Source organism: Pongo abelii, chromosome 7, assembly GCF_028885655.2.
Source record: "Pongo abelii isolate AG06213 chromosome 7, NHGRI_mPonAbe1-v2.0_pri, whole genome shotgun sequence".
In the NCBI taxonomy this organism is placed as follows: domain Eukaryota; kingdom Metazoa; phylum Chordata; class Mammalia; order Primates; family Hominidae; genus Pongo; species Pongo abelii.
In genome coordinates, this window is record NC_071992.2 from 30,663,536 (window position 1) to 30,690,000 (window position 26,465).

The 26,465-nt window shown below is 41.7% G+C and overlaps 1 protein-coding gene across 1 annotated transcript in view; it reads right to left on the bottom strand.

Moving 5' to 3' along the window:
- The window catches only part of INTS9 (integrator complex subunit 9), a 118,547-nt gene that overhangs the window by 47,738 nt on the left and 44,344 nt on the right, over positions 1-26,465 (bottom strand). The window contains exons 5-7 of the mRNA XM_002818956.6: positions 20,409-20,548; positions 18,054-18,140; positions 912-1,032 (exon numbers count right to left, since the gene is read on the bottom strand). Coding sequence (XP_002819002.3) covers positions 912-1,032; positions 18,054-18,140; positions 20,409-20,548 — 348 coding nt within the window. The remainder of the gene's footprint in view (positions 1-911; positions 1,033-18,053; positions 18,141-20,408; positions 20,549-26,465) is intronic.

Sequence of the window (26,465 nt, forward strand, 5' to 3'; positions counted from 1 at the left end):
AAACCAGAGACTGGGCGCAATGGCTCACGCCTGTAATCCCAGCACTTTGGGAGGCTGAGGTCAGGAGTTCAAGATCAGCCTGGGCAACATGGTGAAACCCTGTCTCTACAAAAAAATACAAAAATTAGCTGGGCATGGTGGCACATGCCTGTAGTCCCCAAGTAGCTACTTGGGGCAGGAGGATCACTTGAGCCCAGGAAGTTGAGGCTGCAGTGAGCCGTGTTTGTACCACTGCACTCCAGCCTGGGTAACAAAGTGGGACCTTGTCTCAGTCAATCAATCAATAAAGTAAACTAGAAAGTTTTAAGGAAAACAGAAAGATGATGGAGATCAACTGGCAGACAAAGAAAGCAATCCTATAATCTTTACTTGTCACCTGAGAGCTTCAGCTCTCTTCCATGTCCCCAGGCACTCAAGGTTCACACATTAAAAGGGAGAGATGAAATATTACCATATAGAACAAAGACTCACACACTTTGGCTTTCCTTTTTCATTTTCAGTTAGGTGTTAGGCCCTTGTTGTTCGGTACTGAGTAGCTCTGGGTACAGGATGACAATAAGAAATGGGAAGGCTTATCATTTAGCTCAGAGCTCAAAAGTCACACTCGGCACACTCTTCTCTTTTCCTGTTTCACCCATCCAAAATCTATAAAATCTAATGTGAACAGGATGAGACGCCTTTCTCCTGACTCCCTGCACACTGACCAGTCGAATGCTGGCTGGTGATGGAGATGTGAGGGTGGGGAAAGAGCACCAATAAAATCCTGCGCCGAACGGAGGAAAGAACAGAGGCTCTGGATCCTCAGCAACGGAATGGCTTTAAAAACGTAACTATAGGATTCTTCCAAACAAGAAACAACAATATGAATGGAAAGCATTCATGAATGACTGAAATGTAATATGAATACTCACAATTTTCTGAGAATATCCCACCAGCTGGATTTTACTAAGGGCAGAGTTCACCTCTTGCATTGTATAGCATCTTCTCCAGGTTGAGACTTCCACTGCATCCTTGAGAGGAGAAGGTAACAGCCTGAAAATGGATCACAATGTCAACTACCAGGTGAACAGTTCTTCATGTTCTACAGCATTCCTTTCCAGTAATTTGTCCATTTGATCCAAATGGTTTAATTTACTGGCATATAATTGTTCATAGGATTCCTTTATGATCATTTCTCTTTTTTTATTTTTACTTTGAGACAAGAGTCTCGCTGTGTCACCAGGCTGGAGTGCTACGGCACGATCTCGGCTCACTGCAACCTCCGCCTCCCAGGTTCAAGCGAATCTCCTGCCTCAGCCTCCTAAGTAGCTGGGATTACAAGCACCCACCACCATGCCCAGCTAATTTTTGTATTTTTAGTAGAGATGGGGTTTCACCATGTTGGCCATGATGGTCTCAATCTCCTGTCCTTGTGATAAGCCCAACTCGGCCTCCCAAAGTGCTGGGATTACAGGCGTGAGCCACTGCACCCAGCCATTTCTTTTTTTTAAAAAAATAGAGACATGGTCTTGCTATGTCACCCAAAATGTGTCAACAGAAAAACGTTTTATCATTTGCTCCAAAAGAATCAGGAGGAGACCTGAAGAGTAACTTCCCTGACATTCACTGTACAATACGGGTCCAAGTACTGGGGTGAAATGAATGTATGCCATTAGCCTCTCCTCTCTCTCCTGAAACAACACTGAACAATAGAAGAGGGCTTCACACACGCGCGCACACACACACACACACTCACACACACCCTTAAGACAAAGAGAATGAGAGAAGAGAAAACAGCAAGGCATTTTAGAAAGTAGACAGACAAATGATAACTGACTTCATAGGCCCAGGAAAGTTCAATACAAACGTTTAATTTCTACTGCAGAACCCACAAAAAATATGGCAACTGAAAACAACAGGTATATCAGGAAGTTTAATCAACCTAAAAACAAGAGGAACTGTTGAAAAAAGAGACGAGATACTTAGAACCTGCCAGATCTCCTCATTCCTTCCATATAGCTCAGCAGCTGTCCCTTCTCCTCTCAGGCATGCTACCAGAGGTTGTTCTCTGGAGGGAGTAAAAATGAAATTCTGGACTAGGGGAAACCATCAACTGAGGCAGCCTTCCTAAACAAAAATTTGCATATTCAGAGGAACAATGTTCCTCTCTTGATTTGGCTGCCAAAGCACTATGAGTAAGCTTATACCCCCCCAGGGTAGGGGGCTGAAAGAATCTTCTCTGAAGAATCCGATCAGCCTCAAAGAAAAAAAATTAATGAAAAGATTCTAATGCAGAGGATTCCACAAAGAAACAGATTACTTTCTGGTAAAGTGTGGAATTGAACAAGCCCTACCCATTGCACACAGACTTTCTAATTAGTTTTTTTAATTGTCCAACTCTTAAACATGAGCCAATAGCCAAGGACCACCACAAATTTGAGAAAAGTCTCTAAAATAATAAAGGCCTCAAATGGGGGCAGAAGAGCAGGCACGGAAATTAGAAGAAATAAATTAGGCAGGTAGAAGAAACCTTTAAGAACAGCTTGTCCTTACTATCATTAGAAAAATAAGGTAGTATAGTTAAGAAATGAGAAGAGATTGCTACAAAAAAAAAAGATTCAGAGAATAAAAAGAGCTGTTAGAAATTAGAAATACAATGTCATATAGAGAATGAAAGCATGCCAACAATACATTAGAATTTCAAAATAAGCTAAAAAGATTTAAAAGCTATACAAACATGAAAGAGGTACATACATGAAAAACCAGCAAAGCTTATAAATGAGGTGACAGAACTCAATAAAGAATTAGAAATAAAAGAAAACATCACTTTGGAAATGAAGACTAAACTACATGTTGAGCATCCCAAATCTGAAAACCTGAAATCAGAAATGGTCTAAAATCTGTAGCTTTTTGAGTGCAAACATGACACTCAAAGGAAATGCTCACTGGATTACTTTGGATTTTGGATTTGGGATGCTCAATCAGCAATATTCCAAAATCAGAAAAAATCTGAAGTCTGAAACACTTTGGTCCCAAGTATTTCACAGAAGGGAAACTCAACCTGTAATAGAAACACAAGAGTAGATTAACAAGAAATACCAAAAAGAAATGAAGAGATTTAAACAATTCAAAAGAACCTAACAAATATTGAAGACAGATAAGCAAGATGCCACATAAGGGTAATAGTAGTCCCTAACAGAAAACCAAGTGAGAGAATAAAAATTAACACTCATAATATTCAATTACTAAATACTGTAATTGCTAAAATAAAGAGACATGAAACTACACACTAAAAGAACACAGTGCACACTTGAGAATACTGACCCAGAACAATGAACACCAGACATATTCTGGGAAAATATTTAGACTACAAGCAAACCTTTGGGATCTAGGAAAAGAGCAAGTGACTTACAAGGAAAGAAAATTAGATTTTATCAGTATTTTTAACAGCAATGTTTAATATTAGAAAAAAATACGAGAACATATTTAAGATACTCAAAGAAAGAAAATGCAAGCCAAGGACTATATATCTAGCAAAACTGACTTTCAAGGCCAAAGATCACAGATAAACAATTATGAACATGCAGGAACTCAGGGAATATTGTTCTTGTGATCCCATCCTGAGAAATCTACTGAAGACTGAGTTTCAGACAATCAGAATGATGACAGAAACATCAGTATGCATGGGCCAGTAGTGAGCATTAAATATACAGTTACTAGTAGCTGACAGACTACATGAAGGTTAAAAGGAAGGGAGAATAGTATGTAATGAATACATATTCTGACAACACAGATATGGTAAAAGTGTAAAAAAAAAGGTGGGGGGAAATATGTATGCTCTGTTCTCCAAAGAGTACTAGAAACAATGACCAATTTAGTAGCAATGAGCATTGCTAACAACCAAAATGGGATCTTAAAATTCCACTTCCCATTGGAGAAACCAGGGTTTCTTGGAGAAATGGGTAATTTAGGGCAGAGAATGTACAAGAGGAGTCTTAAACATCCTGCTATCACAGATGGCAAGGAAACAATCAAAGACTACGAGGGTCACAATAAACGACCCAGAGGACAATTAGTCTGTTTTCACGCTGCTGATAAAGACATACCTGAGACTGGGAAGAAAAATAGGTTTAATTGGACTTACAGTTCCACATGGCTGGGGAGGCCTCAGAATCACGGTGGGAGGTGAAAGATACTTCTTACATGGCGGTGGCAAGAGAAAATGAGGAAGAAGCAAAAGCGGAAGCCCCGATAAACCCATCAGATCTTGTGAGACTTATTCACTATCACGAGAATAGCACAGGAAAAACTGGTCCCCATGATTCCATTATCTCCCCCTGGGACCCTCCCACAACATGTGGGAATTCTGGGAGATACAATTCAAGTTGAGATTTGGGTGGGGACGCAGGCAAACCATATAAACACCTGACAAGGCTTTCAGTGTTCAAAGATGGGACAATTCCAGCTGAAACAACCACCACCACCACCCAATGGGTTGAAACCATGCAATATTTCAGAGGGGGCTGTGATTGGACTGGAGCTTTTGAGTTGCTGGGAATGTTCTCTTCCTTGACCGGGGGTGTGGCTTTAAGAGTGATTGCTTTATAATAATTTATTAAGCAATATATTAGTTTTGTGTGTTTTGATATCTGTGGGGTTTTTTTTTTTTTTTTGCTGCTGTTGTTTTTAGACAAGGTCTTGCTCTGTCACCTAGGCTGGAGTGCAGTGGCATAATCACAGCTCACTGCAGCCTCAACCTCCTGAGCTCAAGCAATCCTCCTGCCTCAGCTTCCAAAGTAGCTGGGACTACAGGTACGTGCCACCATGCCCGGCTCAGTTTATTTTTTGTAGAGATGGGATTTTGCCATGTTGCCCATGCCAGTCTCAAACTCCTGGACTCAAGTGATCTGCCCGCCATGGCCTCCCAAAGTGCTGGGATTATGGGCATGACTAATATCTGTGCTTTATATTACAATAAAAAGGTTAATTTAAAAATCAGAAGAATTGATGTCAAAAAAATATTACAGCAGGAATGAAACACTGATAGGAAGCTTGGGAAATAAAGGGAATTTTGTGGAAGAACAAACAAAAAGAAAAACAGAGATGGAAAACAGGAGAGAAAAATATTTAAATGACAATCTAAGAGGTTCAGCATCTAATAGCAAGAGCTGCAGAAAGAACACAGAAAATGGGGGTAGAAAACTTTTTTTTAAACCAGAATCAAAATTCTTAATTTTCTAAATTGGGAATTGACAAACCTTTTCCATAAGTGGCTGCAGATATTTTAAGCTTTGCAGATCACATATAGTCTCCACCACAACTATTCAACTTAGCCATGTAATAGCATACACAATAAGTAAACAAGTGTGGCTGTGTTCTGATAAAACTTTATAAAAACAGTGGTGGGCCAGATTTGGCCCAAACACAGTGCTGGCCTTAGCTGTCACTCCTGTTCTAAATTGAAAGGGCCCACTAATTACTCAGCACATGAATGAAACTGCTTCAGTAAGACCCATCACCACGAACTCAAGGAATAAAGACAAGATTCTAAAAGCTATCATATGGGAATCAACAGGTACAAACTAAAGATCTAGGTTCAAAATAGCATTGGATATTTCAACAGCACTCCTAGAAGCTAGAAGGAAATATGTTTTCAACATTGTAAGAGAAAATTATATCTAATGTAGATTTCTATCAAATAGTTTGAGGGTTATTTCTACCAAATAGTTTTAGATGTGCAGATCTACTGCACATCCCACACACTTCCCACACACTCTTTGTGTGGGAAAATTTACTTCCCACACACTCTTTGTCAGGCAGTTACTGGAGGATGTGGCCTGAAAAATGAAGGCGTAAACAAGAAAAAGGAAGATACAGAAAACAGAATAAAGAAGCAAAGAAGTCTTCGGGATGATGGTGAGGAAAATCCTCAGCTGAAAGCCATGGCATTGGGCCCAAGACAGCTGACATCAGAGAGAGAAGGCTGGGGAGAAGACTTTTCAAGGAGATAAAAGTTGTCAGAATGCCTACGGAGACTGAACATGATGGGTGGCAGGATATGCCACCCCAAAATATGCCACTTCAGCATAAAGGTTATTTTGAGGTAAAGGCACCTGAAAAACAGCAGGTGCAGGAAGAGCTCTCTGACCATCTCTTTTTCTTCCTGAAAGGAGATGAAATCCCCATATGGAAGATGTCCTCCGTATAGCAGGAGGAAAGTAACATTTTTATCTGTAGGGAAAGGGAATGGAGTTCGAGAAAAACCTGTACCAGCAAACCTTGTTAAACCCTGATCTTCCCAGTCACTTCTCCACCCAATTGACTGCCCTAGCCCAAGTCCCCTTCCCTTGTCACATTTTCCCAATGTCCTGCTCTTTGTCCAACTCAGTGTCTGCGTTCAACTCTAACTGCTCCTTTGGGTCTTCATTCTCCTGTGCGGACTCTTACATATATGTAACTTAATAAAATGTGTGTGCCTTTCTTCTGTTAACCTGTTTTATGTCAGTTTAATTTAGGCACAACTGGACACCCTAAGAGGGTAGAGGAGAAATTTAATCACTTACAAACATATTGAGGAGAGACAAGTAGGGAAACAGTATAGAGACAATAGGTACATAAAACAACTAGACAAATAAGAAAATAAGGTAATTAACTCAAGGGAAAACAAAAAGTTGCGCAAGATAGAAAAAATAATCCTAATAATCTTATATGGCCGGTGAATTGCATTTATACAGCCATAATAATGGAAACACTGAATTAAGATTTAACCAGAGTAGCACATATATCAAATCGTTCCTATGCTTTTTACCCTTGTTTCTTTAGCAACAAAATATCAATGATCCATTTTCATTACCTTCTACATAAACAGATACATGAAGATTTTCTTATTCACTTTCTTAGGTACACATAGTGAACTGCTTTAGGTTTTGCAATATTTATTCTATACATATTTACTGAGCACTGACTGTGGTCTCAGGACTTAAGTCACATAAGGGGAATGACATGCACAATATAGGGCTTCTGTTCACACTGTTCTTAAGTCTAAGAAAAATTTAATAGTACAGGGCAACAGGATGCCAAAAGCCTCGAGTCATCCTTGCCTATAGGCTGGCCTTCCCTCCCAGAAGGGCCTCAACAATACACTACAAATGCAAATCTCAAGATCTTATGCACACCTCCTCTCCTCCTTCCCCCAACTTTAATGATTCACCAATACATTGAGGATAAAATCCAAGGCTCTCAGCATGACTTCCTTCGGCCCTTCTTTATCTGGGTGCTGCTTCTGCCTGTACTGTCTATACTGGGCTTTTCTAGTGCAAGGCCCTGCCTGCCTGCACCCCACCTACCTAAGTCCCTGTGTCTTCTACATTTTGAGTGGACAACATTTACTTGCTCTTGCTTAAAACCTAGACACACTTGTCACTTTTTCTCAGATCTTGTGACCCCAGTCTAGGCCAGGTGCTCACTCATGTGCTCTTCGGGAAGGCTGGCTGGCCCTGAGTCTGGCAGTACAGGGAAGTGGCACAGAAGCCCCCTTTGGACTGAGGCCACCGCAGGTGCTGCTGCTCCTGCATCTCTTACCTCCACATCCCCATAACTCATGACTGCCTGCTTTGAGGAAGGAGAGATTTCTCTCAGAGGCACTAGGAAATAATGGAAAAAAGAGAATTTACAACCAGACAAGTCTAGGTTTACATCTGGGAGTTAGCTCTTCACCTCCAAGCCTTAGTTTCCTCATCTATAAAATGGAGAGAATACTACCTTCCTTTGAGAGTTTCTCTGCAATGGGGAAATTATATATAATATAATGCATGTTAAGTGTCTGGTGCAGAAGAGATGCTGAGTCAAGGTTTGTCTCCAGCCCTGCTCCAACACAGCCCCAGAAGCACATGCATTTCCCTACAATACTGCAGTGGACTCCAACCCAGGGTGATTGACTCTGACGAGCAGCAACGATTCTGAACTTGAGAGGACTTAAGGAAAAACCCAAGGTTCTACCCAGCTTTGACTCCTCCTTTAAGTTCTCAGGATCAGGCAGCACCGGGGCTTGAACCTCCTGGGGCCGCCCTACACAGAAAATGAAGACCTCTCACTCTGGGCCCGGTAGGAGCCAGAGTTTCTTGACTTAATAATGCCAGAGCTGGAAGGCTGTCACGGGAGTGGCTAGAGAGCAGGGACCGTGATGAATAATGATGAATAACACTTGCAACCCCAAGCACATCTCTCCATTCAGCTGAATTTCTTTCACATTGTCCCCAGCTTTGCCAGGGCCCTGCAACGGTCATTTCTCTTAAAGGCTGACTAGAAAGTCACACACAAGGCCAGAACTATACCTGCTTTCTTTCTGTGATTTTCCTTACCCATTATTTGACAACCAGTACTGCCATTACCCAGAACACCATACCACGTGGGCTTTCCTTCCTGCTAGCTCTGTCTTCTCTTGATGGCCCTTCCCAGCACAGCCTCGCCTTTCCATCTAGGACAACGTCCTGTGAAAATTCAGCAGATTAAGAACTGGAAGAGCCTTGCTCAAAAAGAGGCTTTGGTCACTTTAATGTTTTCACTGTGTGCTGGAGATGAAACAGTCTTATATTCAGCCTATTGAGTACTAGCAGTGTTCTGACCAAGCCCTTAGAAGGGAAAGTGGAAAGCATGAAGATGCAAAGCATCTACAACTTTTGTCCTCAACAACCCAGAAGTTATTTCTAGAGAAATTACTGGTGTTTCAAGTAGGGACACAATTTACTTAAGCAAAACAAAAGGTTCCTGAAGATCCGGGTATATTTCAGCCTGAATCGTTCCCATCTTTCCTTTTAAAGTAAATGGCATGGAAATCATAAACTTACGTTCTACAAAAACTGAAGAAAGCATTTGTTTATACAGAAATGTTCACTACAGATGATTTTTGCTAATCAGATCCATAGAACACTGTAGTTAGAAGAAGTCTTGTTAAATATGCCTTTTGTTTTGTATTTTATTAATACCCACTGAAAAGAGTAATGTGTATCTTTTTTCCTATTGTATCATATGATTCACACAGCAACACTTTTTTCATTTTTGTCTCCTCAGCACTGAGCACAGTGCCCAATATAAATGACACTCAAAAGAAAAAAAAGTTCAGTTGCTATCCCAGGAAAGAAAAGAACCAGCAATGCAATTATCAACGTGTCCCATCTGAACTGCACCATGTTTGGGTAGAGGTGAGCCCTGTAACTGTGAGAGGTGGTGAAAAAAATCAAGGAGGAGCTCAGGAGTAACCCGGAAGAGGAAAGCCAAGCCGTCCCCACTGCCTCTGGTCCAGTCTGACCCGCCCGGTTCAGGGTTTTGTAGCAGGCGCTTCTGCCATGGCTCCAAGTGACCCCCACCTACAGGATTCACCCCCTTGTGGAATCCTCTCCTCCTGAGTGTGAGGTGGATCAAGTGGCTTGCTTCTAACATGACAAAGATGATGATGGGCTGTCACTTCAGTGATTAGGTTACAAAAGACTAGGGCTTCTATCTTGCTCGCTCTCTTGCCCGCTTGGAATGGTCTCTTTTTCCTCATTCAAACCCTACTCAATCTACCCAGCCCAGTCTAAGTCTGGCCATTAAGCATCTATTTTTTTGCTTGACAAGCTCCTTGAGTACAGCCACTAAATCTTAAACTTTTCTGGGCGTTTTTCTACAAACTTATAATATCAGGCATTTGGTAGTTACTCAACAAGTAAGTCTGAAGTTCTCTGAATTTCATATTTCTGCCCACAAAGTCCTTTTGCTGACATCCTCTTTTATTCTTTCTAGATATTTACTTTGTTGTGCTTCCTCTATCTCCTAACACATCTTGTCTAACTTAGCTTTCCCAGAAACTCTCCTTATGCTTACTTGAGGTCCTAATTACAGAGAGGCATTTATAGAGCCATTTAAAGCCATTAGGATTATTGGCTGATTTTGGATAAGAAGGATAAGGAAACCCAGAGGGAACTAGTTCTGTTTTTTCTGGCTTTCTAATTTATCAAAGTCAAGTTCTCAGAGTCTAAATGTTTCGTAAGTACTTTCTAAAGGATTTCATTGTTTTGCTTTGTTCTTACCACACTGGAGTGCCTGATGAACTTCTTTCCCAGGGCTCTGACATGATGCCAAAGCTCTGCGGCCTCTTCCTTCATCCTGCCAGCAAAATCAGCACACTTTTGTGTTTTTATTAAATATTAAAACTTTTAAGTCCAGAAGGACCACTTGGAAGGTGGTAAGTAAAAAACTGGCTGGGTATTAAGTGTTTGTTGAATGAATTAATGAATGAATAAATGAATGAACAAAATTAATGTAAGGACAGAATACAAAGAAGATAGGAATCAGGAAAGTTCCCCGCCTGACTCTCGTCACAGCAAAGGGCTTAACATGCCCGTGGGGCTAGGGTAGACTGGGTATGTTGGCAGAATAAGGACCCATATGGAGTTTGTGGAGCCTCAAAATGAAGTATGTTTCAATATTAGCCAGAAACTAGGTTATAACCCCTGATGTTTATTTTAGATCAAATTATTGCTTAAAAAATGGCAATTGCTTAGGCTACCAAAGCATGACAGGAATGACTCTTGAGAGCAACTCAACTATCTTTACTCTAATCCTATGCTCATGGAAAAATTTCTTATCCATAATTTGAGGTCTTAAGTGGACTTCCTGGCCAGCACAGAGTGTCCTGGATAGAGGAGTCACTCTAGTTCTGGAGCCAGTCAGAGGTCTTACTTTAAAGTGATTAATTGGGATTTTTGTTTGTCACTCAACATCCTGGGAGTCTGGTCAGCATGAATCAGTCCCTCAGAGGCTAATCAACTCCAAATGAAATGAAACAGTGAAGTGACCAGAATCGCAAAGTCCAACCAGCTGTGATTACTCCGTCAAAGCACTGCCGCTCTCTGACGGCCTGCCTTAAGGAGCCTCTCTCTGGACATCTTTTAGAACTCTAACACAAGTGGACTTAGAGATAATTTAATTCTTATTTTACAGAAAAGGAGATTGAGTCTGAGAGTCTGAGTGACAGTGACAACTAACTACAGGTAACAGTGGAATTTGAAAACAGTTTTCCTTCTGTCCACTTAGCTACCTTGCTTTCGTCAGAAAGGCAGTGTCTGAAGGTAAATTAGGCTGCGGAAGACAGATGTGTTCTAGTTAACAAAAGCAGATTACATAAGCCACGTATCTTATTAAAAGAGACAAGGACACTGGCATTTATTGAGCACCTACTGTGTGACTGGCATTGTTTTAAGAACTTAATCATACCACTCATTTAATCCTTACAACAATCCTATTAAGTTGTTAATATCACTTCTATTTTATGAAGGAGGAAACAGAGCCTAGAAGAAATAAGTTGCCACAACTACCAAGAAACAGATCTGAAATTCAAATATCAGTCTATTTGACCTCCAAGCACACACTTCTATCTTCTCTTCCTTTCAGAGTTAGTTGATAAATTCCTGTACGCATACCCAAGGAGCGTCAGAGCGGAGGAACTTCAACTTGAACATGCATGGTTTTAAGTCTTTTTTTTTTTTTTTTTTTTTTGAGATGGAGTTTTGCTCTTGTTGCCCAGACTGGAGTGCAATGGCACGTTCTCGGCTCACCGCAACTTCCACCTCCCGGGTTCAAGCAATTCTCCTGCCTCAGCCTCCCACGTAGCTGGGATTATAGGTATGACTAATTTTGTATTTTTAGTAGAGACGGGGTTTCACCATGTTGGTCACGCTGGTCTTGAACTCCTGACCTCAGGTGATCCCAGGCTTGGCCCCCCAAAGTGCTGAGATTATAGGCATGAGCCACCAAGCCCAGCCAGTTTTAAGTCTTCCATAAGGTTATGAAGCCACATTTTAAGTTGTAAGTATTAAAAACTGCCACAAAAATTCAGCCAAGAATATATCAGTGCTTCATTGCTTAATGCTTGCATGAGGATGACAATATCTTGTAATGATTTATCTTTATTGTAATTGTAGATTTCTAATCTTATAAAAAGTGTTAGTTTTATACAAAAAAAGTACTAGAGGTGGGGTTACTTTCTTAAGTGGAATATCTTGCTTTATATTTTCCCATTGAAAACCTAAACTTAAGTGAGTGTGGGAAGTCAGAGACCCAAAATTATATTGTGAGGGATTCTCCTTTTCCTTCCCTTCAAAATCCATCTCTTTTTCAAGAGTAAACTGCAGTGTCAAAGTTAGGAAGAAGGATGACTAACTTCTTTGATATAAATCTCAAGGAGCACTGTCAACTGAGGCAGGAAGTTATACAGTTGCCAAAAACTAGGAGTAATAGTTTTTTTTTGGTACGTGTACTAATAATAAATCAAATGCTAATTCAAACTAACTTCAAATGATTTATGAGAATTTGTCAGATTCTTTTGACTGAGTTTGAAAATTTCTAATTTACTGTTTTCTTTAGTTGATAGTTTTATTAGTAATGTAAGCTACTAAGATGTATTAATTCTAGGCACTTTGACAAGATCTGCTTTGAGGCTGCCTATATATAGTATAATTCAAAAATTAGGGGCTCAAGCCTCAAATCGAATACCTCTCAAAGTAACTCTCTAAGAGCTACTTTGCTCAGATCATACGGGATTTTATTCTAATGTAGGAGCCAACATTTCTAAAAAGATTTTTTAAAAGTCACATTTACAACATCTAGACTTTGAGCTTCTAAGGAAGGCTTGGCAGCTGTGGGCTCACATTACCATATGGCCACGATCGCTGGAGCTACGAGTCAGCTGCCCCTATAGAGGGGTGTGGTTACTGGTCCACATTTTCCACCAGCCCATCTCACTCCTGTGTGTACCTTCCTCAGCCCTGTAGGCATTGTGGACCTATGATCCCTACTTTGGAATACCTGGACAGGCAAAGCACGAGAATGAAGAAAAAAAACAGAGCGAAAACATACAGAGAAGATAGATAGAGCCTATAAAATGGGAAAAATTTCCTTGAACTAGATAGCAAAAAGCAGCGTTTGTCAATGTAGCATGCTACAGTAGTTTGGGACGTTAGATATCAACTAGCTTGTGATAGAGAGAAATCTAAAGGTGATGTAAATCCCTTAGCACAAATATTATCCAAATGCAGCACTTTTAGAACTCTGGTCCAAGATTAAATTCTAGGTGAATATTTCAACAGAACTCTTTCATTTGATGCCAATTAAAGAATAAATAGCTCTTCAGGCCAGGCATGGTGGCTCATGCCTATAATCCCAGCACTTTGGGAGGCTGAGGTGGGTGGATCACTTGAGGTCAGGAGTTTGAGACCAACCTGGCCAACAAGGTGAAACCCAAAAAATACAAAAATTAGCGGGCATGGTGGTGTGCACCTCTAGTCCCAGCTACTCAGCAGGTTGATGCAGGAGAATCGTTTGAACCCTGGGAGGTGAAGGCTGCAGTAAGCCGACATCGCACCACTGTACTCCAGCCTGGGTGACAGAGTGAGACCCTGTCTCAAAAAATTAAAAAAAAAAAAAAGCTCTTCAAATTATTCTACTACTTCTAGTATTTATGCTGAGTTTATCTAGGAGAAAAAGAGGACACAGCTATGGAGTGTCTCTTTCACACCTCAGTATGTTTTCCAATAATTAGACTCGTCCCTTTCTCTACCAATAACTATGGCTCATCTTATGCTCAAAAATCAAAACACAATCCTTGGCCAGGGTGAGAATCAAAGATGGCCTTCTCCAATAGTGCAAGTTACTACTCTCCTTGCTCCTCTACCAAATTAGTCTCAATAGTTTCTGATTTTTGCCCACCAGGTGGGCAAATATATTTCAACTAGCAGCTTCTTTTAAAAGGGAGATTTCCATTCTATTATAAAAATACATGCAAGTGTATGTTCATTGCAGCCCTATTCACAATAGCAAAGATATGGACTTAACCAAAATACCCATCAATGACAGACTGGATTAAAAAAATGTGGTACCTATACACCATGGAATACTATGCAGCCATAAAAAGGAATGAGATCATGTCTGTTGTAGGGACATAGATGGAGCTGAAGCCATTATCCTCAGCAAACTAACACAGGAACAGAAAACCAAACACCGCATGTTCTCACTTTTAAGTGGGAGCTGAACAATGAGAACACATGAACACAGGCAGGGGAACAACACACACTGGGGCCTCTCAGGGAGTGTGTGGCGGGAGGGAGAGCATTGGGATAAATAGCTAATGCATATGGGGCTTAATACCTAGGTGATGGGTTGATAGGTGCAGCAAACCACCATGGCACATGTTTACCTATGTAACAAACCTGCATGTCCCACACACATATCCCAGAACTTAAGATAAATTTTTTTTTAAAAAGGGAGCTTTCCTCTGCATCTTAGGAAATACCTTTCAGGCCCCTCCCTAGCCTTCTCCTCCTTTAGCCTCATTCATACTCTCCGTAATGTAGGTGGCACTTCTTTTGTGTGGCCAAATGGGAGGCAAAGGCAAAATGCTGAAGATTTTGCCCAAGGTCACAAGAGAAAAGGTGAAATAAGGATTTGGGGCTTCCTAAGACTTGGCCCAAGATTTGGGAGTCAGGAAATATTGCCTTTTTTTTTAGACAGAGTCTCGCTCTGTCCCCCAGGCTGGAGTGCAGTGGTGTGATCTTAGCTCACTGCAACCTCTGCCTCCCAGGTTCAAGCGATTCTCCTGCCTCAGCCTTCTGAGTGGCTGGAATTACAGGTGCCCGCCACCACGCCTGGCTAATTTTTTTTGTATTTTTGGTAGAGATGGGGGATTTCACCATATTGACCAGGCTGGTCTTGAACTCCTGACCTCAAGTGATCTGCCCACATCAGCCTCCCAAAGTGATGGGATTACAGGCCTGAGCCACTGCACCTGGCCAAGAAATACTGACTTTAGAACACTATTTGTGGTGTGCCAAAATTATTTGTGGCAAAACACTATAAAGGGTTTACATTTAAGAGGAAGAAGGGAAGCCAGAGCACACATGTTCCAGGGGAGAGAAAACAAAGTCCTGAGGTTTCTAAGAGGGAGATGTACGGAACCGGGGTCCTGTCCAGTCCAGTGGGCACACAGGAGAGAAAAGAAAAGAAGGGAGGTATCAGAACCGAGGGCAAGAGAAAAGGGAGCTGGGAACAAGAATGTGGTACTGCACCAGGGCAGTCAGATCAAGGAGGCCATTCACATACACACCGAAGACTTATAAATGCACATGTCCAGAAAATGTTTTCTAATGTGAAGACATGCCCACACCATACATCCCCAAACAAGGAAACAGACATTCAAAAGATCCTTAAAACACAGAGAAAATATGCACAGATAAGCCTAATTCCTCGTCCCGACACGAGAAGCGGCTCACACGCACATAAGAGGCATGTGTGTGTGCACGAGAGGTGGCCCAGCAGATGAGTTAGGAGCATGGACCCTGCAGCCAGGCTAGCTGGCTGTCTGGGTTTGAATCCAGATCCTGCCACTCACTAGCTGTGTGACCTTGGGCAAGTTACTTAATCTCTCTGTGTTAGTTTTCTCTCCTGTAAAAAAGTAATAACACTGCCTGGGCGTGGTGGCTCACCCCTGTAATCCCAACACTTTGGGAGGCTGAGGTGGGCAGATCACGAGGTCAGCAGTTCAAGACCAGTCTGGCCAATATGGTGAAACCCGATCTCTACTAAAAATACAAAAATTAGCTAGGCATGGTGGCGCTTACCTGTAGTCCCAGCTACTTGGGAGCCTGAGGCAGAAGAATCGCCTGAATCTTGGGAGGCAGGGGTTAGAGTGAGCCGAAATCGCACCACTGCACTCCAGCCTGGGAGACAGAGTGAAACTCCATCTCAAAAAAAAAAAAAAAAAAAAGTAGTAACACCACTACCTACCTACCTATTCATTAAAGGAATAAATAAAATAACACATTTAGAAGAGTGCCTGGCACACAACAAGTGTTACATAAGTAAAATAAATAACATGTGTACAAAGGATTGCACGGAGGAGACTCATGCTCAAGCTCCGAAATAGTCACTATAGAAAAAGTGGATTCCTCTAGCTACATATTTATACTCTAATCGAAAGAAGATCTGCAAAAACTAAGACATTCTAATGTTGAAATGAGCAGATGACTATAAATCGCTGTTCTAGAGGCAAAGAGAAACCAGCGCCAACTGGAAAAAAGTGGACTTGGGTAGGAGCATATGGAACATAAACTGCCTAAGAAATTATAAGATTATGCCGGGTGCAGTGGCTCACACGTGTAATCCCAGCACTTTGGGAGGCCAAGGCGGGTGGATTGCAAGGTCAAGAGATCAAGACCATCCTGGCCAACATGGTGAAACCCCCACCTCTACTAAAAATACGAAAATTAGCTGGGTGTGGTGGCACACACCTGTAGTCCCAGCTACTCAGGAGCCTGAGGCAGGAGAATCGCTTGAACCCTGGAGGTGGAGATTGCAGTGAGCCAGGATCACACCACTGCACTCCAGCCTGGGTGACAGAGTGAGACTCCGTCTCAAAAAAAAAAAAAAAAAAGAAAAAAGAAAAAAAAGAAATCAAAAGACTGGTTTTTACTCCAGACTTGATGCCACCATCAGAAAGTGTGGCTGTTGTGGGGCCTGGAGGTGAAGGCAGAATTGCTAAGGTTAGAGAAAGCCCAGTGTGTTAACATCCACAGGGTACTCTGTTGCCAATTTAAATAAGAGAACATGGAAGTGAAATCAAGCTGCTTGCTTCTACCATATTTCTCCTTACTTCATCTCTTACAGCCTGGTTTCTGGACCTAGCACTCTACGGCAACTCACCTCTCTGGGATTAAGGACTTCCCCATTCCGATAGCCAAGGGCCTCATCTCCATTTTACTTGATATTTCTGCAGCATCTGAGACCAACAACAACCTGTATTTTCTGAAACTTCCTTGTCCCTTGGCTTCCACTCAGCTCTCGTCTTACCTTCTTAATTACTTACAGCCTCTTTTACAACACTTACCAGTTCTTTTCAATTCTATCTCAGAAATTCCTTTGAAGTTAGACTTCAGCTTCATGCTCACGGATACCGCCTTAGCTCAGGGCTTTGTCATCTCCCCTGGGTTTCAGCAGTCACACTGCTGGTCCTCCTGCCTGTCTCTGCATTCCTGTCCATCCTTTACACTGCTTCCAGAGTTACTTTCCCCAAAACAAATGTGGTCATTTGTCTCCTTATAAACCTCCACTGGCCGACTTCACACTCTCAACAATATAAAACTCAAACTTCACATATGATAATCTTTATTCTCTTCCTCCAACTCACCCCTTTACTTGCACCTCTCACCTCTCTACTCACCCTAATCCACACTGAACATCTCACTGTTCCCTGAATATACTATGTCCCATGACACCATGCCTGGATTTCTCTTCTCAACCTCTGCTATAGGAACAAGTCCATTTCTTCTTCCAAGACCCATCTTAACTGTCATCTCCTAAGGAATGTCCTTCTCAGCCTTCCTAAGCAGGGTTCTTCAGTTTCTGAGTGCCTACAGCACTGGGGGCAAACATCTCTTTTTTTTTTTTTGAGACAGAGTTTCACCCTTGTTGCCCAGGCTGGAGTGCAATGGTGCAATCTCAGCTCACTGAAACCTCTGCTTCCCGGGTTCAAGCAATTCTCCTGCCTCAGCCTCCCGAGTAGCTGTGATTACAGGCATGTGCTACCACCCAGCTAATTTTTTTGTATTTTTCGTAGAGACGGGGTTTCTCCATGTTGGTCAGGCTGGTCTCAAACTCCCAAACTCAGGTGATCTGCCCATCTCGGCCTCCCAAAGTGCTGGGATTACAGGCGTGAGTCACTGTGCCTAGCTGGCAAACATCTCTTCTAAGACATGCCATGCAAACTGCTAACTGACCTGTTGAGTTATCTGATTTTCCATTAAACTTTGACCACCTCAAGAGCCAGTTGTTCCTAAAAACTCCAGTACCCAGCATAGCACCTTGCACATAGTTGCCTCTCAAAAAATGTTGGTTGAATCAAATATAACCCTTTCGTGTATTAGGAAAAAGAGAATCTTTAATATAACCAAATCATTGTTTAAGCATAGAGGAAGAAATCAAATGAGACTGCTTTGTAAAGCACCTGGCTCTATAGTCTCTGGGTAAGAGAGTGGTCTGTTTCTCACCTCTGAATGTCCTTATTCTTCCACAAGGAGGCAGACTGAGCCTTTGGCACTCTTTCAATGAAATTCACCAGCTCTTCCATGAGAAGCCTGAGTTTAAACAAAAAAAGTGAGGAACACCCATTAAAAAATTAGAGAAACACCCCATACTCTAACAGTTGGCCAGGAGAAATGACTTGCCAACCTCCCCCTACACCATCTCATCATCCATCTTCCTCTCTGCTGCACATAAACTTGATCACCATTTGATATAAAGTTAAACAAAATCCTCACTTTCTTATTGCATTTCCATGCTAAAAATTCTGAACTTAAACAATTTAATTCACCTTTAAAACAAGGCTGGCCTGTTTCTTGTCTCTAATCATAGAAATACACAAGCCTGTTTTAACTCTCACTCTAAGATCTGTACCTTTATGTTACTGAAAATATATAGGGAGAAGTTAAATGACTGTCAGGTATCTAATTTTGGTGACACAGCAGGGTGTGGGCAGGACTGTTTTTTTAAATGACAATATTAAATGAACTTTTTTTTTTTTTTTTTTGAGACAGAGTTTCGTTCTTGTTGCCCAGGTTAGAGTGCAATGGCACAATCTCAGCTCACTGCAACCTCCGCCTCCTGGGTTCAAGGGATTCTCCTGCCTCAGCCACTCGAGTAGCTGGGATTACAGGCACACACCACTATGCCCAGATAATTTTTTGTATTTTTAGTAGAGACGGGGTTTCACTATGTTGGCCAGGCTGGTCTTGAACTCCTGACCTCAGGTGATCCACCCACCTCGGCCTCCCAAAGTGCTGGGGGATTACAGGCATGAGCCACCGTGGCCAGCCTAAATGAACATTTTAAATGGATAAAATAAGTTTTCTTGATATGTTTTAGGAATTAGCAAAATTCCATGTGGAAGAATACTCCAAGGACAAATGGAGTAGGCTGCTAAATGCAGAAGGCTAGCTCTCTCTGAGATGAGCTGGAGTACCACAGAACCAGGGATGAGGAATCTAAGAAATCCTGTGCTATCAGTTAGATCAAGGTACACAGGCTTTGGGGATTCACAGGACAGAGAACTGCGGGAATTCTTGATGGCCAGAGGATGACCACAAAGCTAGAAATGGATTTAACACCTTGAATCTCCATTCCTAATCTAATATTGGTGATCCATATTGACTTAAATCCCCTCAAAGTTAACATATACATAATGGTAAGCCATTAATGTATTAGCATTTGAAAGCTAAAGAACTTCATTTTATTCTCATTTATTTATTTTGGCCTAATACCATCTCCTCCTTCCATCTTGAAGGAAGAGTGCTAGTTTCAACATCTCAAGACCTGTGATTCAGGCTCACTGGTGTCCTGGATGTAGCTTTCATAGGAACAGTTTGGTGTGCTGATCCTCACTGCTTTAACTTTTCCAGATTACAGGCTAGTTTTTTAGCTTATCCTCTCAATTGAAACCAATGCATCACTTCGAGTGTTTTAGTTTCCTATGAGAGCCCTTCCTCAGCTCCCTAATGGTTACATACACAGTGCAGGTAATATGGTTTGACATAAAAACAAGAAAACACATTATTTCATCTGCAAGACTCTAGAATCCAACCTAGGAGTCTACAGCAATTCTCAAGTCTCACATTTTGGAACCTGACAGTTTCAACTTATACCGTACTTATTAATTTATTTCAAAAAAAATGAAAATAAACTGACAAATTTTTTTTTCTGGAGTAATTTTCTTTACCTAATTTCTCACTAAATGATACCATTGTTACTTGTGGTAACCACCTGTGTCACAAAGGCTTAGTAGAAGCAGAGAAAGGGATGGCAGAGGCTTCTTAGAGTCAAAGGAAAACTGCAGTTTTACTCCTAGACTGCTCAGTTTCACTCTGTCAACAGCAGAGACAACTTAACCATCTATTTACTTATCTATCCTATATTTTCTACAAGCTGTCTCCATTTATAGTCTACAACAAACCACAAAAAGGGGGAGTTTTGAAAGCAAAGCAATAAAATTTCTTCTTCTTAAAGATGCTACACTCTTTCCCTCTGAAGCTCTCTGCCTTGCATCTTTGTGGCATCGTTCTAAACATTACCTCCCCTAATTACTAGCCTCTGTACAGAGGAGCTGTCTCCATGAACTCCTTCCAATTAATTTATAAGAAAAAAGACCAACAAGGCTACTTGCACTATCAATCCTTAGGCATTTCCAATGAACATTCCTCATCTAGAGAGTCGCTTACTCCTGCCTGTTCTTTGGGTTAGTTGTTCAGAAGGAACTAACCACCAGCCCTGGTATAATACTGTGATAGCGTCATCACTGAGGGAGGAGCTCCGCAGCGACATCCTAGCAGGATCAGAATCAACCCTCTTACCTGCCGATCTGGACAGTGGGTTCCGTGGCATACACTGTGCCTGTGAAGCCGGTGTGCTCGGTGATGTATGGCAGCGCCATCATACAGTGATAGTTAGAGATGAGAATCACATCTACTGTAGACAGATCTATTAGCTCCGTCTGAAAAGAAAGGGAGGGAATGATATATATCTGTTCAGGGATCTATCAATATGATGTGACTAAAAAACGATGTTGTCAGAATGCAGAGAAGTAGTTTTTGTATTGCAGAATAACGATGGCTTTCCTGCAACACTGCCATTCTCTCATTTGAAGAGGTTTTCTACACTGACATTAAGTAGCAGGACAGGATGGCCAGCAGCGAGAACACAGCCAGCCCAGAGGCAGCACTCTGATTTTACTAGAACAGAATTCTTCTGAATTAGACTTATGAGGTTAAATGACAGCAGGACCCTTCGGCAGCTGCTGCCAGGCAAGTGAAACCAGGTAACTGCAAGCAGAGAGAGCAGCATATAGGTGGCAAGCACACACTAGAACATAACATCCCATTGCTACAGATTAATGGGCAGCGGGGATGCAGCACACGGAAACCAGCTCTTCAAAAGCCAGATGGAGAGACAACTTGTTTTGTTTTTTCTTTTGAGATAACTTTTGTTGGTTTAGTGCTGGTTATAGAGCCCCCCCAAAAAGCGTAGTGGCAGTCATGAAAGGAAATAATCCTTTCACCTTCCATCCTAATCTTAACCCCAGATCTGCCCTTTTAAGTCCATCACTAAGGTCATGTAAAAAGGAAGAAAAGACAGGTTAGCATGTGAGGGAAAAGGCTATCCAAGTTTGGGTAAATTTTAGGAAAACTCCTAAAATTTTTCCACATATTTAAGTCCTTCCAATCTGTCAAGACGCAATTCTCTTCTTCCACTAGGTCTTCCTGATTTGCTCAGATGAAAGAAACCACATCTTCCTCAGAACTCCCAAAGTATTGCATGTGTAACTCAATTTTTAACTTTTTATTTCTTTTTGAGACAGAGTAGCTGGGATTACAGGGGTGCCCTACCATGCCTGGCTAATTTTTGAATTTTTGTAGAGATGGGGTTTCGCCACGTTGGCCAAGCTGGTCTCAAACTCCTGGCCTCAAGTGATCTGGCTGCCTCAGCCTCCCAAAGTGCTGGGATTACACCAAGCCACCAAGCCCGGTCTGTATGTGTAACTCTTATGACAGTTCACAATCTATACACAACACCTCAAAGTAGCACTTTGTCCTGTGTGACTCCTCTGTTCCCTCCCACCTGTGGCAGCCAGTACCTAACAAGCCTTGGTGTGCTTCTGTTGAAGGAATGCAGCTTTATTAGCAGCACGTTCTGGGAGAAGTGAGACACCGTGGTTCAGAGACAACCCATCACTCACAGGGCCCTCCACCATGGAGGAGCTAACCCTGGAAATATACGGTGCACTAAGGAAAAGCAAGTGACTCGGTTAAGAGGTGGGTCCTTGAGATAATACACCCCCACGAAGAAGAAATAAGAAAGATGATGTGACATAAGCAGATGAAGAGAGGGAGGGTGCCATTCTGGCTATGGGTATTTTACAGCTGAGTAACTTTACAAATAAAACGAGTAATTTAATAAAGCTGCCAGGCAGCATTGGCCCCTGAGGACAGGATGTCAGCAGAGGTCATAAGCCACTCAGTGCCAGGGTACTGCTGTCTGTGTGAACACCATGCCTAATGAACAGCCAACCTATCCCAACCTTCACCTCAAGTTGTGCACTGCCTTTGCAAGACAGTGTCCTCCTCATGAAGGACCATGTAACTCTTTGCTGGTCCTACTCTCTACTACCTCCCCTAGCATCATTTTTAAACAAACAAGGAAATTAAGACAGAGTAGCACAGTGATAGATCCAGAAGAAAACAATGCAAATCACACTGAAGCAACAATAAAGCTAAAAATCATCACCACCAGTCCTCATGTATACAGGAACTGGGTGAGAAAACTTGCAATTTCTCCTTAAGAACCAGCCCACAGAGTCTAGAATTATAAAAAATAAAAAATTATTCTGTTAGTATGTATCAAGAGTGTATGCTTACATAAAACATTTTTCCTCTGTGAAATTCAACATCCAAACCACATTTATATACAGGTAATTCTTGACCAACACAGGGGTTAGGGGTGCTGACCCACTGTACAGTTGAAAATAACTTTTGACTCCCCCAGAACTTAACTACTAATAGCCTACTGTTGACTAGAAGCCTTCCTGATAACATATTTAACACATACTTTGCATATATACTATATACTGTATTCTTACAATAAAATAAGCTAGAGAAAAGGAAACGTTATTAAGAAAATGATGAGGAGCCAGATGTGGTGGCTCATGCCTGTAATCCCAGCACTTTGGGGGGCTGAGGTGGGAGGACTGCTTGAGGCCAGGAGTTTGAGACCAGCCTGGTTAACATAGTGAGACCTTGTCTCTACAAAAAATGTTTCAACAATTAGCCAGGCATGGTGTTGCACATGTGTAGTCCCAGCTACTTGGAGGCTGAGACAGGAGGATCACTTCTGTCCAGGAGGTTGAGGCTGCAGTGAATTATGGTTGTGCCATCATACTTCAGGCTGGGCAGTACAGTGAGACCCCATCTCAAAAAAAAATCATAAGGAAAAGTAAGTGTACTTTAGTGATAGTAAAAGTAAAATACATTTACTATCCATTAAGTGGAAGTGAATCATCATAGAGGTCTTCATTTTTCTCATCTTCACATTAAACAGACTGAGGAGGAGGAGGAAGAGGAGGGGTTGGTCTTGTTGTCTTGGGTGGCAGAGGGGAAGAAGTGTAGGAGGTAGAAGGCAAGGCAGGAGAAGCAGGCACACTCGGAGTGCTTACAGATATACGTCGTAATTTGTTGGATGTTTTCACGTTTTCATTTCTCTAAAAATGTTTCTATATGGTATCAATCCTTCTTCCACCATTTTAGTTTCTGTGCCCATATCACAGAAGGATCCAAGTTGTGAAAGAAATCAAGAGCAGTCTTGAATAATCGGAACCCTTCTGCCAGACTGTCTAATGTCAATTTGTTTTCCAGCACTGCTTCATGTCTTCTTCTTCATCATCTGGCACTGGTTCAGAAGCACTCATCTTGGTCGGGTCATCTTCTGTTAACTCCTCTGGTGTGTGTTAATAGGCTCCTGAATTTCTCCAAGCTCCATATCTTGAAACGCTTCACTTCCCACTTTTTCTTTTTTTTTTTTTTTTTTGTCATATCCACAGTCTCTTTCCTAATTTCCTTGACTGGTTCTGTTCTAAATCCTGTGAAGTACAACACCTGGACACAGTTTTGTCTAGCAGGAATTTATTTATTGTTTCAGGCTTCATGGCTCGTTCTGTAACAATGATGGCAGGTTCAATGGTGTAATCCTTCCAGGCTTTCATGATGTTCTATTGGGGTCCTCTTCCACAGAGTTGACAGTCCTTTCCATAGAGTACTGTGTGTGATGAGGCTCAAACGTTCTTATGACCTCCTGATCTAGAGGCTGAATTAGTGATGGTGTGTTTATGGCATTAGACCACTCTGACACCTTTGGAGTCGAACTCATGGGATTATGGGTGGCCAGGGGCATTGTCCAATACTGAAAGAACTTTAAAATGCAGTCCCTTAGTGGCAAGGTACTTCTTGACTTCAGGGACAAAGCATCAATGGAATCCTGACAAGCGGTTCTCGCCGCCCAGGCCTTCTTGTTGTACAAGCCAAAGACTGGCAACTGGTGTTTATCTTTTTTCTTCAAGGATCAGGGGTTGGCCACTTTATAGATAAAGGCAGTCCTGATAAAAAATCCAAGTGCATTTGTACAAAACAGTAGAGTTAGCCTATCCCTTCCTGCTTTAAGTGTTAGAACTCACTTCTCTTCCTAATAAATGTTTTTTTGTGACATTTTCTCCCAGAATAGGACACTTTCATCTGCATTAAAAACCTGTTCAGGCAGATAGTCTTTCTCCTCAATGATTTTCTTAATGGCATCTAGGAATTTGTCTGCTGTCTCTTGGCTGGAGGAAGCTGCTTTTCTTGTTATCTTGACATTTTTTTAAGCTTTCCTTTTGCTTTGTCATATAATGATTTCACTTTTTCCTGAATTACATCAGAGTCTACAGGTATGCCTTTCTTACAGCAAACTTGCACCCACATAAAGCTGCATTTTCAATGAGATAAAAATGTATTTCACAAGAAGTACAAGTTTTCATGCCTGCTGGTGTAGCTACAGTGACAGCTTCATGTATTTTCCCTTGCTTTTTTCTTCTTCCTTTTTTTTTTTTTTTTAAACAATGGTCCTTATGCTGGATTCATTTGTCTTGAAATGGTGGGCAATATCAGCTGCAGATTTCAATCTACATATCAGGCACTTCAACTTTTCCTTGTAATGTCATGACTTTTCTTTGCTTCTTGGGAGCACTTCAAGCATCACTAGTGGCACTTCGTATGGGTCCCATGGTGTTATTCAAGGTTTACGGTACTGCATTAAACACGACGCAAGATCCATGAGAACTGCGAGAGATCACTCTTTACTGCAATACGCAATTTACAGGAGAGGGGAACTGCTCACATGGAGATGACTGGCATCACACGGTGTTTTAAGCGGATACTTGAACTCCCCACAACAGCAACAGGAGGTGGCTATGAAGTTATATACTGTACTACAGTTTTATGCGTATGATTAAATACTGAATCTTAATGCTCGTTTATGTTTCTTTTGAGTGCAAATCGTTGTCACCTATGGTCTGTAAATGTTGGTGTGCATAGTTTTGATAAATTTTAACTTTTTTAGCCGGGTGCGGTGGCTCAAATCTGTAATTCCAGCACTTTGGGAGGCTGACGCAGATCGCTTGAGCTCAGGAGTTCAAGACCAGCTTGGGCAACAAGGCAAAACCCCATCTTTACAAAAAATACAGAATTAGCAGGGTGTGGTTGTGTGCACCTGTGGTCCCAGCTACTTGGGAGGTTGAGGTGGGAGGATGGCTTGAGCCAGGAAGGCGGAGGTTGCAGTGAGCTGAGATCGCACCACTGCACTCCAGCCTGGGCAATAGAGCCAATTTAAAAAAATTATCAGCCGGGCGTGGTGGGTCACGCCTGTAATCCCAGCACTTTGGGGGGCCGAGGCGGGTGGATCACCTGAGGTCAGGAGTTTAAGACCAGCCTGGCCAACATGGTGAAACCCCTCTCTACTAAAAATACAAAAATTAGCCAGGCATAGTGGTGGGCACCTGTAATCCCAGCTACTTGGGAGGCTGAGGCAGGAGAATTGCTTGAACCCAGGAGGCTGAGGTTGCAATGAGCCAAGATTGCACCACTGTACTCCAGCCTAGGTGACAGAGCGAGATTCTGTCTCAAAAAAAAAAAAAAATTATCTTTTTATAATAAATTTGTGTATACTTTATGGTGATAAATGAGAAAATAGACTAGTTTCTATACATATTTTATGCATTCATGACATGCCTAGTTTTCTTAAGTTTTTTGCTATTTCTAGACTATGCAGTTCACCTGCAAGTTTTTTCAAATTGTCATAATGAAAAACTCCACATGTAAGTGGACTTCCCCAGTTCAAACTCGTGTTGTTCAAGGGTCAACTGTACTCACATATTTACTTACATATGTTCACTTAATGGAATCCAGTAAAGATTACTCTATCTTTAAAACTGCTATATACAAACACCTGGGGTTCCACAGACCATAAATTCAATCAAAACAACCCTCATTTGCTGGTTGCGTACTGTACTGGGATACAAAGATATTTAAGCTATTTGTACTAGTTTGTAAATTTCATGAGGATTGAGACTATGGCTGCATGGCTCACCCACAAGTCAGTGAAGACTGGGCTATAATAAGTGCCTCTCTCCTGCTTCCATTACTCTCCCATTTTTTTCCAACCATACAAGGCCTGGCTCTACTTTAAAACAGTGACTATTACTAATTTGTGCCCTAACATCTTGCCTGAAAAAATGTATATGGCTCTAGAACCCTAAATATATCAATAATCCTTTAGCTTGGCAAAAATGAACTGTGGAATGGTAACTGTCTAATTTAAAAGCCGAGTAC